Source organism: Phoxinus phoxinus, assembly GCF_949152265.1.
Source record: "Phoxinus phoxinus genome assembly, chromosome: 6".
Lineage (NCBI taxonomy): Eukaryota > Metazoa > Chordata > Actinopteri > Cypriniformes > Leuciscidae > Phoxinus > Phoxinus phoxinus.
In genome coordinates this window covers 5,684,801-5,701,923 of record NC_136881.1, presented here as the reverse complement: position 1 = coordinate 5,701,923, position 17,123 = coordinate 5,684,801, and the positions used below count along the sequence as shown (strand labels likewise).

General features: G+C 39.1%; 1 protein-coding gene across 2 annotated transcripts; it reads right to left on the bottom strand.

The window, feature by feature from the left end:
- Window positions 1–2,532: 2,532 nt before the first annotated feature.
- Window positions 2,533–17,025, bottom strand: retreg2 (reticulophagy regulator family member 2). 2 transcript variants are annotated; one of them, XM_079616432.1, is made up of 9 exons: window positions 16,610–17,025; window positions 14,936–15,039; window positions 14,240–14,270; window positions 13,953–14,082; window positions 13,159–13,243; window positions 11,817–11,954; window positions 11,424–11,512; window positions 9,977–10,112; window positions 2,533–4,598 (listed from the first exon to the last, which is right to left on the bottom strand). In XM_079616432.1, the coding sequence occupies exons 1-9, from the start codon at window positions 16,849–16,851 to the stop codon at window positions 3,856–3,858; spliced, it is 1,698 nt and encodes a 565-aa protein (XP_079472558.1). In that variant the 5' UTR covers window positions 16,852–17,025; the 3' UTR covers window positions 2,533–3,855. The 2 variants fall into 2 exon arrangements, with proteins under 2 accessions (XP_079472558.1, XP_079472559.1); XM_079616433.1 differs by having other exon boundaries at window positions 2,533–4,595.
- Window positions 17,026–17,123: the final 98 nt, after the last annotated feature.

Genomic DNA, 17,123 nt, shown 5'->3' with positions numbered 1-17,123 from the left:
TATTTTCCAGCAATCCATGTGTTCAGTGTTATATGGTAAAAACAGGCGAAGAAAAAGCAGAAACAAGCGATAGAAGCATTGTATCGCATGTGTAAACTATTGCGGTCTTCAAACATTAAACAGCATATTCATTAAAACTGTTCCCAATGAAAAGTTGAACCGGTAGGACTGTGAAGCTTTGTGTGTGTTGATGGACTCAATCTACTCCATGTTTTGATCATCGGTTTGGATCTGATCCGGGCATTGCCTTTGTACAAAGATGAACGTTTTTTTTAAAATGATTGTTTTTTTGTTGAAATGCTGGAGCTGGCTGGCACATTTTTTTGTAAAACGCTGGCGGAGAAAGAGTTAATACTGTAAAGAATTAATGTGTAACATTATATTTTGAAAATATTTCGTTTTTTATTGCAGTACATTACCTTTTTTACACACTAGCCATAGTATGGACGAGCAAACCTAAATAAATGCAATATCTGACTTAATAACATGACCAACCCTTCAGAAGATAAAAATTTAATATGTATAGATTTATTTCTTATTTTAATCCAATCTATTTATTATAAATACATTTTCATTCGTTTATTATTTTAATTATTTATTTAAGTCCAATGTATACATTTATTTGTATCATATATTACTTTTGATATTTTGTATTCAAATTTAGTAACTTAGTTTAATATTAGTTTTATTAAACACTTCCTTACGGACCCCAGTCTGAAAAACGACCTACATCATTGATGCTCTTTCTTGCATAGGCATAATAAATACATTATTGTGTATTTATTATGTCTATGCTTTCTTGCCCTAATGTCCATGAAACCCCGATTCTGAACGTCCATATTGGATCCGGTGACTCCACAAGTGTAAACCAGGCGTGTCCAATCAATCAAGTTAAATTCTTTTAAAATGTAAAAGTTTTTTTTAAATGCACGAAGCATTTGAAAACCAGATATTTGGATATATTGGAGGTGCAAGTCAGTCAACAAAATGACATTCAACAATACATTTCGTAGTTCAATGCTTTAAGTGCTTTTTTTTTATAAATCAAAGCAGAAACAGCATGAGCAAAACACAATCACTATTAAACAAAGAGGATCTCTCTGTAGATATTTGAAAACACAAATGTGCGTTCTGGATCAGATGTGTGTATGCACGAGGGTCTCTACAGGAGAAGGGCTGAGACGCAAAGCAAAAACACTGTCCTAACCAACAGACTGCGATCGGCAAGCAACTCGTTTGTCCACTTTGAAATTAAAAACACAATCACAGCAACACAGAACATGTTTGCAACTGCGAGCGCAGAACTTTTGACCAATCAGCTTTCACAGTTGGCAAAACTCAAAATATAATGGAAGAAACTTCTGACTGGTCACTATAGGATGCGGTGTAATCCATTTAACTTTCAACTTTAAAGGAATGTTAACCTGTCAGCAAACAATGAACAGTTCTGTAAAAACCGATGTTACAGGCCATTAAATATATACATTGTTTTTTTGTTTTTTACATTTCCAGTTTAAAAGATATTTCCCTTCAGTATAATTAATAATTGAAAATATACATATATATCGGATCATAAAATCATCTTATATTCATTATGTCATGTAAGAAGTCACTTGGACCTTTGACACTGACATGAAGACAAAATAATAATCCATCCATCCATCCATCCATCTTCTTCCGCTTATCCGGGGCCGGGTCGCGGGGGCAGCAGTCTAAGCAGAGATGCCCAGACTTCCCTTTCCCTAGCCACTTCCTCTAGCTCTTCCGGGGGGACACCGAGGCGTTCCCAGGCCAGCCGAGAGACATAGTCTCTCCAGCGTGTCCTAGGTCTTCCCCGGGGTCTCCTCCCGGTGGGACGTGCCCGGAACACCTTCCCGGGAAGGCGTCCAGGAGGCATCCGGAACAGATGCCCAAGCCACCTCAGCTGACCCCTCTCGATGTGGAGGAGCAGCGGCTCTACTCTGAGCTCCTCCCGAGTGACCGAGCTCCTCACCCTATCTCTAAGGGATCGCCCAGCCACCCTGCGGAGAAAGCTCATTTCGGCCGCCTGTATCCGGGATCTTGTCCTTTCGGTCATGACCCAAAGCTCATGACCATAGGTGAGAGTAGGAACGTAGATTGACCGGTAAATCGAGAGCTTCGCCTTGCGGCTCAGCTCTTTCTTCACCACGACAGACCGGTACATCGACCGCATTACTGCGGAAGCTGCACCGATCCGTCTGTCAATCTCCCGTTCCATCCTTCCCTCACTCGTGAACAAGACCCCAAGATACTTGAACTCCTCCACTTGAGGCAGGAACTCTCCACCAACCTGAAGTGAGTTAAATAATAATCAAATTCTTTAAAAATAAATCCCAAATATGCTGTTTGAGCTTTATGTCGTCGAATTACCTTGATGACATATTGAGTACATCTTATAAAGATAGAAATAAGGCTCAATCATTCTCTTAGGATTCCCCTCTTATAAATGTTCATTTCAATTAAAAAAGGGGAAATAATTCAGTCAAGCTCATGCATGAACTCCTTCCTAGCTTTGTACAGTAAAGATTTAGTTTATCGTTTAAATGATATCTCAGGCAATCTGTGACCACTTGATGTGATTTTTACAATGCAATACATTCAAAAGTTTAGGGTCAGTAATATTTTTTTTTTTTTTTTTGGAAGAAGTTTCTTATGTTCATCAAGCTTGCATTTATTTAATTAAAAATAATTGTACATGCTGCTCAAGTAACAATTATATTATTAGTGTCAAATATTAAGCAGCACAACAGCATGAAAGTTCACATCACTTGAATGCGCCCTTGCTGAATAAAAGTTAAATTTTCTTTGGAGGGAAAAAAAATTCTTACCGACCCCAAACTTTTGAATTTGGCATGGTTATGAAAATCCGGGAAAAGTCCTGCAAAATTTGAGCATGTACAGACCAACAAAATTTCAAAAGTGCATCCAATTATAATATATTGAACCTGAATATGGACATATGAAGGTTAGGGTTAGACTCCTAATTCTTCTACATGACGTGTGTGTGGGGGGGGCACAATGAACTGGGAATTTTTCTGCTGGCTAAAGTACGCTATGCTGCATTCACGGTCACTTTTGTGCAAAAAAAGAAAAGAAAAGAAAGTGATATATACCTCAAAGAAAAAAAAAAATATATATAGACAATCCAATATTAATTTTTCAAAACAATTTTCAGAAATTGATTTACACTTAACTGCAACTTTTTAAGTTCTGTATACCAGCAACTTTATTATTTATCCGAGACATATTTAATAGTAAACTATTCTTCACTCTAACCAATTTCAATAAATAAGTCCATCCACTTCGTAGGTATATAATATAGAATATATTAGTTTAGCTATTCTTATGACAAGAAATCTTTGCCATAACCAACTTTTCATTGAGAATTTGCAGTCGTATCCTGCTCATCCTCTCCTTAACCTACCAGCCCTACAAGCAGATAAAACTGGTGTTCTCGTGACCCGATGCATTAAACCCTGTTGATAAACCAGAGGGCTCTTGGTCAAAATATACATACAGTAAACCATTAAAACTTGTACGTCTATTTTAAGTCGCTTTTGAAATCCGTGTGGCTTGATTTGAGACTGAAGGTTATTTGGATCTGTATAAACCTTGTTACTACCATCAGCGCGTTTAGGATTTGTCGTACATTTTGCGAGACGCGACATTCACCTGCTCAGGAAGCAAAAGCACACCAACGATCACAGTGATCTCACTCCCGAAAACAACAAAAAAGGCATAGTTGACTGCGACATTCCCTTTCACAAATCATGTGTCAGTATATGGTATCTACATGGACTATAAATAAAACAAAACAGTTTAGGTGACGGGAAGCTAGGACTCCTGCTGGTCTGCATGCTGATGACTGCTTGGGGGCGTGTCTTCGGAAGCCCCGCCCACTTCCTGTCCATCAACACCAAGGCCCAACACCTCATCCATCTGTTCCAGTTCGCTTTGGTCCAGTAGCTCAAAGTCCTCTTCTTCCGTGGGCACGAGCGTGACATCCGGCTGCTCTTCGGTGCTCGCTTCGGTGACGTCAGCGTCCTCGTCCTCGTCCTGCTCGCCGGCTTCTTGGGCGGACGGCGACACGAGGGGCGATTCCATCGGGCAAGGAGGCGCTTCGGTGGGAAGGAACGAAGCCATGGATGAGCCTTCGTTGGCCTCCGTTGACCTCAACAGGGCTGAGAGAGTGTTCTGCACTACGGTAGAGATGGCCGTGGTCACTATCTCCTCGCTAAGTGCTTCCAGGGACCTAGCGGGCTCCAGTGCCCTTCTCTCTTTCTCAGTACCCACACTGCTTTGGTCTGCCCCCGCTGCTTGTCCATGTCCGTTGAAGTGCGTGTTGACAAAGTGGAGCGGAGATGCTAAGTGCTGGATGAGGAGGCTGGCCGGAGACAGGGCTTCCTCCTGGAGCTCGGATCCAGATGCTCCGGCCCGCTCAGACCCCAGAACGCCCAGCGGGAAGCGGAAGAGACCCGGGTCAATAGAAGGCATCTCGTCCACTGACGGAAACTCGGCTAGGTCTCTAGTGAACGCCTCCTCCGGTTCACTGTGCACGCTCTGCTGATCCAGGTCTGCTGGTGAAAACAGAGTAACGCCGTTAATAACCATTTCAAAGAATTATTAGACAGTCATTCTGAGGTTGATTCCCCTGAAAAGTATAAACTGTGTGTCTCAGTGGCACTTTCAAAACAGTTCAATTACGTTAACTGAATTAAACTATTTAATTATATTTCGGATAAATGCACTACATTTACGCACATACTTATACTGAAGAAAGAATGTTTTATAAATGATTTACTCAAATTTACATTAAAAAGATTTAATGAAAGATTTACACATTTGAATTTGTACAAGAATGCTTTTACATATTGTACATATAAATACAAATTTCAACAAAAATCTGAATCTGATGTAACCAAAATTATGATTGAGGTTTTATTTATTTATTTGCAGACAGTCTGGACTTACTGAGAATTTTTCTAATATAATAATATTTCTAATATACTGTATACTTGCATTTACATTTTTTTTCTTAATACTTTCACTGAAACTGCAGCATTGACATTCATTTTTTATTTTGTTTATTAAATTATGATGTTTAAACAAATAAATATCTAGGCCAATTTATTTCACATAATTTTACCACTCTTAAGGTATAATTCAACAGAATCAGAAACAGAATCTTATGAAATATGTTAAATATGTTATTATATACAACGTTATATACATGTACATTCACCGTTCAAATGTTTTTTTGTTTAAAAAAAAACTTTTATTCAGCAAGGACACAATAAATTACCATTTACCATTTACATTTATAATGTTGCAAAAGATTTCTAATTAAAACTAAACTTTTGACGCTCTAGTAGTGGTTATTAAAAAACTGTATGTGTCTTGCGGAAGAACATTGTAGCCGGAGCTACTTCTCTGTGTTTATGTCTATGGCGACTCAGGGACTGGGCTACTCCACAGCGGTCCCGATCTGAACCAGTCTAAAATAGTCCCAATATAAACACTTACTAAAGGTGTACCATAGCGATGGAGAAAGAGAAAGAAAGCACCTGTAAAATATATAATATTATACAATGCAATATAAATGTATAATAGTGATTCAGGATAAGACAAAAACACGATATGGAAAATGGATTCATGAATGATGTACTCGGTTATATCAGAGCCCGTCTACGGAGAGCCTGCCCACTCCCTATTAAGTCCTATTGTACCGAATTTTGGTGTTAGTTTCACAGGGGGCGATCGCCCATGAGTGCAAAATGAATGGGAGTCTATGGAGCTAGACGGCTAAATTTGTCTCTTTCACCCGATTGCCGTTAAGAAATCTCAGATTTGATTGCAGGTTTTGCAAGTTCAACATGGGTTATAGGTCGAAACTTGAATGAACGAGTACTTACGTCCTTTCGATTTCTTACAGGTTGAGTTGTTGTTGCCCATAACACGCTAGCATTCTGCTAATGAACGCTGATTGGTCAGTGAAGGACTGATTATGACCAGAGATACCGCTTGATGGCATCGTGGCATCCGAAGCGGGACCAGAATGACCAAAAACTCTTCTAGCACGTGTGTTTACCTGTGTCCGCTGTGTTGTGTGTTTACCTGTGTCCGCTGTGTTGTGTGTTTACCTGTGTCCGCTGTGTTGTGTGTTTACCTGTGTCCGCTGTGTTGTGTGTTTACCTGTGTCCGCTGTGTTGTGTGTTTACCTGTGTCCGCTGTGTTGTGTGTTTACCTGTGTCCGCTGTGTTGTGTGTTTACCTGTGTCCGCTGTGTTGTGTGTTTACCTGTGCACCGCTGTGTTGTGTGTTTACCTGTGTCCGCTGTGTTGTGTGTTTACCTGTGTCCGCTGTGTTGTGTTTACCTGTGTCCGCTGTGTTGTGTGTTTACCTGTGTCCGCTGTGTTGTGTGTTTACCTGTGTCCGCTGTGTTGTGTGTTTACCTGTGTCCGCTGTGTTGTGTGTTTACCTGTGTCCGCTGTGTTGTGTGTTTACCTGTGTCCGCTGTGTTGTGTGTTTACCTGTGTCCGCTGTGTTGTGTGTTTACCTGTGTCCGCTGTGTTGTGTGTTTACCTGTGTCCGCTGTGTTGTGTGTTTACCTGTGTCCGCTGTGTTGTGTGTTTACCTGTGTCCGCTGTGTTGTGTGTTTACCTGTGTCCGCTGTGTTGTGTGTTTACCTGTGTCCGCTGTGTTGTGTGTTTACCTGTGTCGGCTGTGTTGTGTGTTTACCTGTGTCCGCTGTGTTGTGTGTTTACCTGTGTCCGCTGTGTTGTGTGTTTACCTGTGTCCGCTGTGTTTTGTGTTTACCTGTGTCCGCTGTGTTGTGTGTTTACCTGTGTCCGCTGTGTTGTGTGTTTACCTGTGTCCGCTGTGTTGTGTGTTTACCTGTGTCCGCTGTGTTGTGTGTTTACCTGTGTCCGCTGTGTTGTGTGTTTACCTGTGCCCGCGGTGTTGTGTTTACCTGTGCCCGCGGTGTTGTGTGTTTACCTGTGCCCGCTGTGTTGTGTGTTTACCTGTGTCCGCTGTGTTGTGTGTTTACCTGTGTCCGCTGTGTTGTGTGTTTACCTGTGTCCGCTGTGTTGTGTGTTTACCTGTGTCCGCTGTGTTGTGTGTTTACCTGTGTCCGCTGTGTTGTGTGTTTACCTGTGTCAGCTGTGTTGTGTGTTTACCTGTGTCCGCTGTGTTGTGTGTTTACCTGTGTCAGCTGTGTTGTGTGTTTACCTGTGTCCGCTGTGTTGTGTGTTTACCTGTGTCCGCTGTGTTGTGTGTTTACCTGTGCCCGCTGTGTTGTGTGTTTACCTGTGCCCGCTGTGTTGTGTGTTTACCTGTGCCCGCTGTGTTGTGTGTTTACCTGTGTCCGCTGTGTTGTGTGTTTACCTGTGTCCGCTGTGTTGTGTGTTTACCTGTGTCCGCTGTGTAGTGTGTTTACCTGTGTCCGCTGTGTTGTGTGTTTACCTGTGTCCGCTGTGTTGTGTGTTTACCTGTGTCAGCTGTGTTGTGTGTTTACCTGTGTCCGCTGTGTTGTGTGTTTACCTGTGTCCGCTGTGTTGTGTGTTTACCTGTGTCCGCCGTGTTGTGTGTTTACCTGTGTCCGCCGTGTTGTGTGTTTACCTGTGTCCGCCGTGTTGTGTGTTTACCTGTGTCCGCCGTGTTGTGTGTTTACCTGTGTCCGCCGTGTTGTGTGTTTTCCTGTGTCCGCCGTGTTGTGTGTTTTCCTGTGTCCGCCGTGTTGTGTGTTTTCCTGTGTCCGCCGTGTTGTGTGTTTACCTGTGTCCGCCGTGTTGTGTGTTTACCTGTGTCCGCCGTGTTGTGTGTTTACCTGTGTCCGCCGTGTTGTGTGTTTTCCTGTGTCCGCCGTGTTGTGTGTTTTCCTGTGTCCGCCGTGTTGTGTGTTTACCTGTGTCCGCCGTGTTGTGTGTTTACCTGTGTCCGCCGTGTTGTGTGTTTACCTGTGTCCGCCGTGTTGTGTGTTTACCTGTGTCCGCCGTGTTGTGTGTTTACCTGTGTCCGCCGTGTTGTGTGTTTACCTGTGTCCGCCGTGTTGTGTGTTTACCTGTGTCCGCCGTGTTGTGTGTTTACCTGTGTCCGCTGTGTTGTGTGTTTACCTGTGTCCGCCGTGTTGTGTGTTTACCTGTGTCCGCCGTGTTGTGTGTTTACCTGTGTCCGCCGTGTTGTGTGTTTACCTGTGTCCGCCGTGTTGTGTGTTTACCTGTGTTCGCTGTGTTGTGTGTTTACCTGTGTCCGCTGTGTTGTGTGTTTACCTGTGTCCGCTGTGTTGTGTGTTTACCTGTGTCCGCTGTGTTGTGTGTTTACCTGTGTCCGCTGTGTTGGCGATGCCTCGAGAGAAAAGAAAGTGCAGAGCGCGAAAGCACCAAAGTGACTGAAGGATTGCCGTAAAGCAGTATCTCTGGTCATTGACATTTTAAAAGACTTTTTAAAGCAAATAAGTGACTCTAAAAAACCTAACACCCAGCAATGTGTAATTTCTTTGCATCTTCTTTCGAATACAACATTCAAATTACTAGACAAAAAATTATATCCTGAGTAAAGTGTATTTTGAGGGGTATAGCTCCATAGACCTCCATTCATTCTGCACTCGTCCTGTGAGCGCCCTCATATGGAGCCAGAGTGGAACTGCAACCAGTTCAGAAGCCGGAAGTGTAGCGAGAGTGGCAGTTCTCCCCTTATTAGACATTCTCTGTATACACAGTTTTTAAATTTTGAACACACAAAAAAGTTACAGACTGCAGCTTTAAAGAAAAAACAAACTTTTAGTTTGAACTTTCCATTCATCAAAGAATCCTGAAAATTGTATCACAAAAAAGTACACAATCAATTTGCTTGCTCAACGAGTATAAGGAGGCTGCAGACCTGGAGCCGGTAGATATAGGACCCAAACAGTTTTACGCCCCTAGCAGTTTTACGCCCCTGTTGTTCCTGATGCGTCCAGTAGAGGGAGGCTGTACAGCGACACGAATTGAGGTATGTTTTAATCTTTTTTTAAATTAATTAATTTATTTATTTTGTATTGAAAATGAAAGGATACAGACATTAACAGTGAGAAGAGGGAAAAAACAAAAAAACAAAAAAAACAAGGGGGTATACGGACATCAAAAGAGATTGAATTAGGCTACACAAATCAATACAATATTACATTGTCAATAAAAAATTAAAGGTTCTTTACAACAGACTCGAGGATATTATTTGTTTTAGAAACCTTTGAGTTTAAAGGTTTTGCCATTGGATGGTTCTGTCTTTATGCAGATGAAACTTGCCCAGAATTTACCTAAAAGTTCAGGACGATCTGGCTTAAATTTATCTTACCACGTATGTAGGACACTGTTTTGTATCTGTATGACGACCAATAGAGAATAGTACAGCAGATATTAAATCGAGGATCCATATGATTACACGGTACTGTATGTCTAATGGTCTAAATATGGTTAATAGGCCTATCTAAATGTAACTTTATATAAATTCACAACAACATATTTCACTTAGTCTCCATATAAAAACATACGGTGAGTAGGCCTATAACTGCAGTAGGTCATATCATTACTTGTCATAACACGTAGTTGATCCAACTATGTGTATTTTTAATTTTTCAATTCACAAAAACAAGTCTTCTGTAGGCTGAGTGAAGAGAGTGAACACCGACTGAATATCTGCATCTATTTTTCTATTTTAATCGGTGCAGATCTACACTGTAGCGTTTATACTTAAATGAACAAAAAACACAAAATTGTCAAGTCTATGGACGGGTTATTAATGTGTTAGCGTCGATTTAATGATGTTATTTCGCAGTATATCCCCCTACTGGACGCATCAGGAACAACAGGGGCGTAAAACTGTTTGGGTCCTATATCTACCGGCTCCAGGTCTGAAGCCTCCCCATATAGTGCTCAACAGCTGGTTTTCAGAGTGTGGTGCACTAGAAGCACTGGTACCTTCAGAGACGTCTGTGAGCTGTGGTGTCGTGGCTCTGGACACAGAGAATCCTCCACTCTCCAGTATAGACGCCTCCTCATCCGACAGCTCTGAGTCTGTGATGGCCATCGCCAGAGCCGTGGTCTTCACGTCCACCTGATCCAACAGAGAACCAATCACTGGCTGCAATCACACCGCCCTTCAAACGCTTGGGCTCAGGAAGATTTACAATTAATAGTTTTATTCAGAGAAGACCCATTATTTGAAATTACAGTAAAGACATTTATAATATTGCAAAAGTTTTCTACTTCAAATAAATGCTGTTGTAAATTTGCTTTCCATTCAGCAAAGAATCCAGATTTTTTTTTACCATGGTTTCTACCAAAATATAAAAAAGAAAAGTTATTTTAAATATCACAATATTACAGTTTTTGATCAAATAAACGTGACCCTGCTGAGGATAAGGGACTTCTTTCAAAAACATTTTATCAAAAATCATTACGACCCCAAACTGTAATATTAGAGCTGCACGATTTATCGTTGAAAGATCACAATCTCGATTCAGACATGAGAATCACAGTTGTCATGTATAGATATGAAACAGCTTCACAAGCCACTCTTTCCAACCACACACATTTATAAAAGATTATAGTTGGGATATAAACACTGATGTCTATCGTAGCGATCAAAATACAGTAAATCCCCTTTAGAAAGTAACTTGACACTTCAAATAAAGATTGTATCAATTACATGGTTGCACCAGTAGGTGGCGACAGGTGCGTGTTAAAAGAGTATTTGTCATTGAATCATTCAATCAAGAGATTCGTTGAAAAATGCTGATTCATCCAGTAAGGAAGCAAGTGAAGTCATTATGAGTGAGTCATTGAATCATTCGTTCACAGAGATAAAAATAAATAAAAAAATCTGGTAATTTTTTTTTTTTTTTTACTGCAGCAATAAACAATTTGTCAGAACCTACATTTCAAATCATAATTATTCAGAATAATGCAGCTCTATTAACAGTGCTGGGTAGATTACTGTTAGATCACTTGGTAGATATAAAAATACAAAGAGAAAGAGAAATATATTCCATTCTTTGTTTTCAACAACATATTACATATATGTCAGAGTTTTCCAGACTGGGGTTCGTGATTTTAATGAAATGCTATTAAGTAAATAAGTTTTTTTACCTTATGAATGTATATATCAGAATATATCAACGAGAATCAATAAACTACAAATAATTTACTGCCATTGTGAGAATTACATCAATTATAAAGTAACTGTGGTCTTATTTCAAGTAGTTCATTCTTGGAATCTGAATATGTAATTCAGATCACATGTAATCAGTTACTACCCAGCACTGTCTATTTATTAAATATGGAATATGGCCCGTTTAAGAAAGACGGGATATAGTGTTAAGGTGTGACCCCTGAAACTAAGCCTCCTGTATGAGAGGAAACTCACAGTGGGAGCGAAGCAGGACAGCTCTTCCTCACTCTCGCTCTCCGTCTCTGCCCTCGGCTCATCGCCCTCTTCCTGCTCCTTCCTCAGCTCTACACACACACACACACACACACACACTTTTTCCTGAGCAGTCTAACAGGAAGTGAAACACTAACAGCCTTCTGTGTAAACAGCCCATAACTGTGATATCAGCAGAAGCAGCACACAATATATCGGCACTAACAATCAACACTTTTTTATTGTTTATTACTATATACCACTATTTAAAATTGAATTCCTAACCCAACATGCAACTGTACATAATGTAGCCTTAAGACTTTTTATTTTGGGCTCTGAAGAATAAAAAAGGAAACGTTAGCAGCCTAGGTCACTAATTAAAGGCAACGCTCTCACTTCTCTTGTCGTATTTGCGGCGTTGTGTGTCTCCTTTCATGCTGTAGTCGAGTTTCATCAGTATGGGCTCCAGTCCGGTGTACATTTTCTGGATGAGCTCATGGTAGACCACCAGCGGCCACAGCAGCACACTCAGCACTAATGCAGCACACAGACACACACAGATAACCTCGACACACACGCCTGGGGGCATTATATTTCTCATGTGCAAAAACATTTCTAAATAATTTCACATAATATTACCACTCTTTAGGTAAAAATTAACAGTTAAAGAAAAGTATATGCTTTTATATGCACTACCCTTCAATCATAAGATTATTTTTTTCTTTAAATAATATTTTTATTCAACAAGGACACATTAAATAGATCAAAAGTGCCAGTAAAGAAATGTATAATGTTGCAAAAGTTTTCTGTTTCAAATAAATGCCGTTTTTTTTCTTTCTATTCGCCAAAAAAAAATCATATAAAAAGAAATTCCACTAAAATATGAAGCAGCACAACTTGTTTTCAACATTGCTAATAATCAGAAATGTTTCTTGAGCAGCAAATCATCATATTATAATGATTTCTGAAGGATCATGTGACACTGAAGACTGCAGTAATGGTGCTGAACATTCAGCTTTGATCACAGGAATAAATTACACTTATGTAAAATATATTAATAAAGGAAACGGTTATTTTAAAATGCAATAATATTTCATGACTGTTTTTACTGTACTTTTTTTTACAGTAAATATTACCAACCCCAACCTTTCGAACAGTGTAGTGTACCTAGAAATATGACATGATTAAATATATATAATGTTAAGTCTTCAATATTCACCAATGACCCAAAATTAGTTCCATTTGGTGTGTGTGTGTGTGTGTGTGTGTGTGTGTGTGTGTGTGTGTGTGTGTGTGTGTGTGTGTGTGTGTGTGTGTGTGTGTGTGTGTGTGTGTGTGTGTGTGTGTGTGTGTGTGTCCAAGATATGTACTTGAGATTCACTTAAAAAGAGAAGACACACTACTACTTTTTGACACATGTTTGAGTTGTAGTAGTGTGTAGATTTTGTAGTATAAAGACTACTGTATTTCCGTATTTAATGTGACTGCATTTTATTATTAACCTAGACAAACGGAATTGCTGGCTATATCTTCTGGAGTAATATAATTCTCTTTTTATTTTGCTTCTTCAATACAATAGCAATGCAAAATATAACCCGAGTGTTAAGTACAGTAAGTGCAGAGGTGGACTCGAATAGTTTGTGTTGCATAATTTGAGTAGCTGGTGTAAAATGGCAGCAGTGTGTGTAAAAGTAATATATGGAAATAAACAAACACAACAGAGGGGAAATCTGCTCACATATGATGTAGGAGATCATAATCCCGGGAATGTAATGTCCAACCATGGCCAGCATTAAACATCCCGAACACATCATGATGCAGAACTGATGAGATGAAACAGAAAGATTGATCAGTAAACACTTTCTGGACGTACAGTGCCGTTTGAAAGTTTGGGGTCAGGGAGATTTTTTTATAATGTTTTTGAAAAAAGTCTTGTATGCTCACCAAGGCGGCATTTTTTTTTAGATCAAAATACAGTAAAAATATTAATATTGAGAAATATTATTACAAGTTTAAATAACTGATCTATTCGACTATATTATAAAAGGTTGTTTTTTCCTGTGATCAAAGCTGAATTTTCAGCATCATTACTCCAGTCTTCAGTGTCACATGATCATGTGCTGATTTCGTTATGCAGCTTGAATGCTTTCAAAATTGATATATTTGTGGAAACCGTGAGATTTCTTTTTTTTTTTAAGGATTCTTTGATGAATAGAAAGTTCAAAAGAACAGCATTTATTTGAAATAGGATATATTTAGTTATTTTTAAAATGTCTTTACTGTCACTTTTGATCAGTTTAATGCATCTATGCTGAAAAAAATAATAATACTTTCTTTACAATAAATTAAAAAATACTGACCCCAAACTTTTGAACAGCAGTGTAGACTTGAGAAAATAAGAAGTATTTAAATTAAAAATAAAACTTCCTTTTGTGTTCAACAGAAAAAAAGAAAGTAATACAGGCTTGAAATGACATTAGGGTGAATAAAGCACATTTCAATTATTTTTACGTTACAGAATCCCTCTCCCACCTTGCCGTGGTTTTGCCGTTTGTACTGAAGCATTTCTTGGATGTAAAGGCTGAAGGTGAGGAAACTCTCGGCGAGGTGATGGCTGAGTTCCTCAACGCTTAACAGACGCGGCTGCTCACTTAGCGCTTCTCTGTAACAACATGCGCAGATTAACTTGCACAGTTACGGCAAATGTATTAAAGAAACAATCTTAACATACAGCAAAGGTGATAATATGAAAGGGAGCAGTCCACACTTATGGGACGGGGGTGCTGTTGAGACATGCAGAGATTATTCAAGACACATACCGCTCAACGACAGGCGCCTCTGGATGCCACACTGTAGAGAACAGAAGGACACACATGAGCGAGGACTAAATAAAAGAGGCCCGTGCAACAAAAAGTGGATGCCTGAGCCTTATATAATTATATTCTTATAGATCTTAAAAATTTAAATATGGTGCAAAAGTTTTTTTTTTCAGTAATTCAACTTAAAAGGTGAAACTAATATATTATATAGACTCATTACATGCAAAGTGAGATATTTCAAACCTTTATTTGTTATAATTTTGATGATTATGGATTACAGCTTATGAAAACCCCAAATTCAAAATTAGAATATTGTGAAAAGGTTTTCATAAGCTGTAAGCCATAATCATTAACATTATAACAAATAAAGGCTTGAAATATCTCACTTTGCATGTAATGAGTCTATATAATATATTAGTTTCACCCTTTAAGTTGAATTACTGAAACAAATGAACTTTTGCACCATATTAAACATCTTCAAGTTTCACCTGTACATCATGTTTTTGCAGGCAATGTAAAGTGAAGCAGCATTTTAATCACTCATTAGGCTCCCTAAGACTAGTTTTGCAATCCCTCCACGTTTCGTGACAACACAGATGTAGATGTTTTACAGTAATAGTGTCTAACATAGTTCAAGGGTCGGCGCAGTTTCAGATGCTCTGAATCCAAACACAGTGCAGTGTATCCATGCATTACCAGTGATCTGTGGAAGCTTGTCTTTCCATCTCTCCAGTAGAGTCAGTCCGATCAGAGACACGCTCAGGAGGAACAGGGGTCTCAAAGATGTGGACGTCAGGAGCCTAAAACACACATACATCTATTAAATATTCACATTCAATTATAAAAACAACTCAAGAACTCATTTGTAACATCCACTATGAAAATGTACTATATTACCTGCAAAGTAAAAGCAGATAACTATTTTTATTGTGTGTGTGTGTGTGTACTACCTGTCAAACGTTTGGATACATTACTATTATTAATAATATTATAATATTGTGAAATATTATTTCAATTTAAAATAATGGTTTCCTGTGATGCAAAGCTGAATTTTCTGCATCATTACTTCAGTGTCACTTGATCCTTCAGAAATCATTCTAATATGCTGATTTGATACAGAGTTATTATCAATGTTGGAAACAGTTTTGCTGCTTTTGCTTTCATCATCAATTTAACACATCCTTACTGAATAAAAGTATTCATTTCTTTCAACAACAAAAAAAAATACTCTCCAAACTTTTGTAACGGTAGTGCATATTGTTACAAAATATTTCTATTTTGAATATATGCTGTTCTTTTTTAAACAATTATTAATCAAAGAATCCTGAAAAAAAAAACAGTATCACAAGTTATACAAAAATAAAAATATATAATAAAAAAAAAATCCAACTTTGATAATAAATCAACACATTAGAATGATTTCTGAAGGATCATCTGAGACTAAATAATGGAGTAATGATGCTGAAAATGTAGCTTTAAAAAAAAAATCACAGAAATAAATAATATTTTTAAGTATAGAAAACCATTATTTTAAATTATAATCATATTTCATAATATTACTGTTATTTTCAGTATTTTTGGTCAAATAAAGGCAGGCTTGATGAGCATAAGAGACATATATCTGACATTTGAGATTTTTTAAGAAAAATGTAAGATAGTAGGCCTAATTTTCAAAACGTTTGACCAGTATATAATTATATAGATGGTAATACCACAATAAATGCCCAAAAACAGTAATTGACTAATAACAACCATAATCATACACCATGGTATTTACCCCTTACAAACAAGTACCATGGTATAACCATGTTTTTTAGACATGACACAATCACAGTTTTATGAACATATATAATTGTATTCTTAAATCTTTCAGTGCAGTGCAAATACCATATAAATATGGCAAACATTCATCATGGCATCAAAGTACCATAATATTACAGTCTCATACCGAGACTGTATGGTTCTGCCATATTACTTTTTGTAATACAGGTAACGTTAGTATGCCACAGTAATCATGTGGTATTATTATGGTACAGGGTGACTACCATATTCATGTGCCATGTGATAATTATGACAAATGTCTAAAACCTATAGTAATACCGTGGTACTTGAATGTATAATCTGAATAATTACCCTGTTATTTACATGGTTCTCCAAAAATACCATGGTATTCCGTAATGATAGTACCACATGTGCATAGAACGGTAATAGTAATACCACGGTAAAAGTAGCGAAGCTGCACACAAGCAACACGGAGCAACTTCGACCTGAAGCATCTGCTAACGGGCAGATTAACCAGATTACTCGCTACCCGTCAGGATTAACACCGTCCCTTCCAAATGAACGGCTTTATTCGCGTGTCTCTCTCACCAGAACAGCGTGTTGAGCGTGAGCGCGGCGATGATGCTGTGCAGCGGCCTCTCCCACACCAGCAGCCGCTGAGCGCAGTTCACCGCGGGCTCACACTGCGACAGCCAGCCGCGCAGACGCTCCCGGAGCCGCCGCAGCTCCGGATCATCCTCCGCGCTAACGGTGCTGCCGGGCGCGGGGAACCAGGCCTCCAGACCCGCCGCCGAGGAGGAGGAGCACACCGAGGCCTGTCTGCTCGCCATTGTCTCTTGTCCAGTGTTGTTTGTGTGTGTTGTTGATGATGATGACGGGGTTTGGTCAGGAGAGGCTCGTCATGGATTATTAGAAAAAACAGAAACACACAGTGGATCTTACAGGCTCGCACAGTGTCACATGCTCAGTGTTTACTGCGCTCGCGAGTGACATCAGCTGGCAGCAGCACACACTTCAACTTGACATTTATATTGTTTATTTACCAAATATTATTTGTTTTGATTGATATATTAATAGCACAAATTTGTTAATAATTAGATTT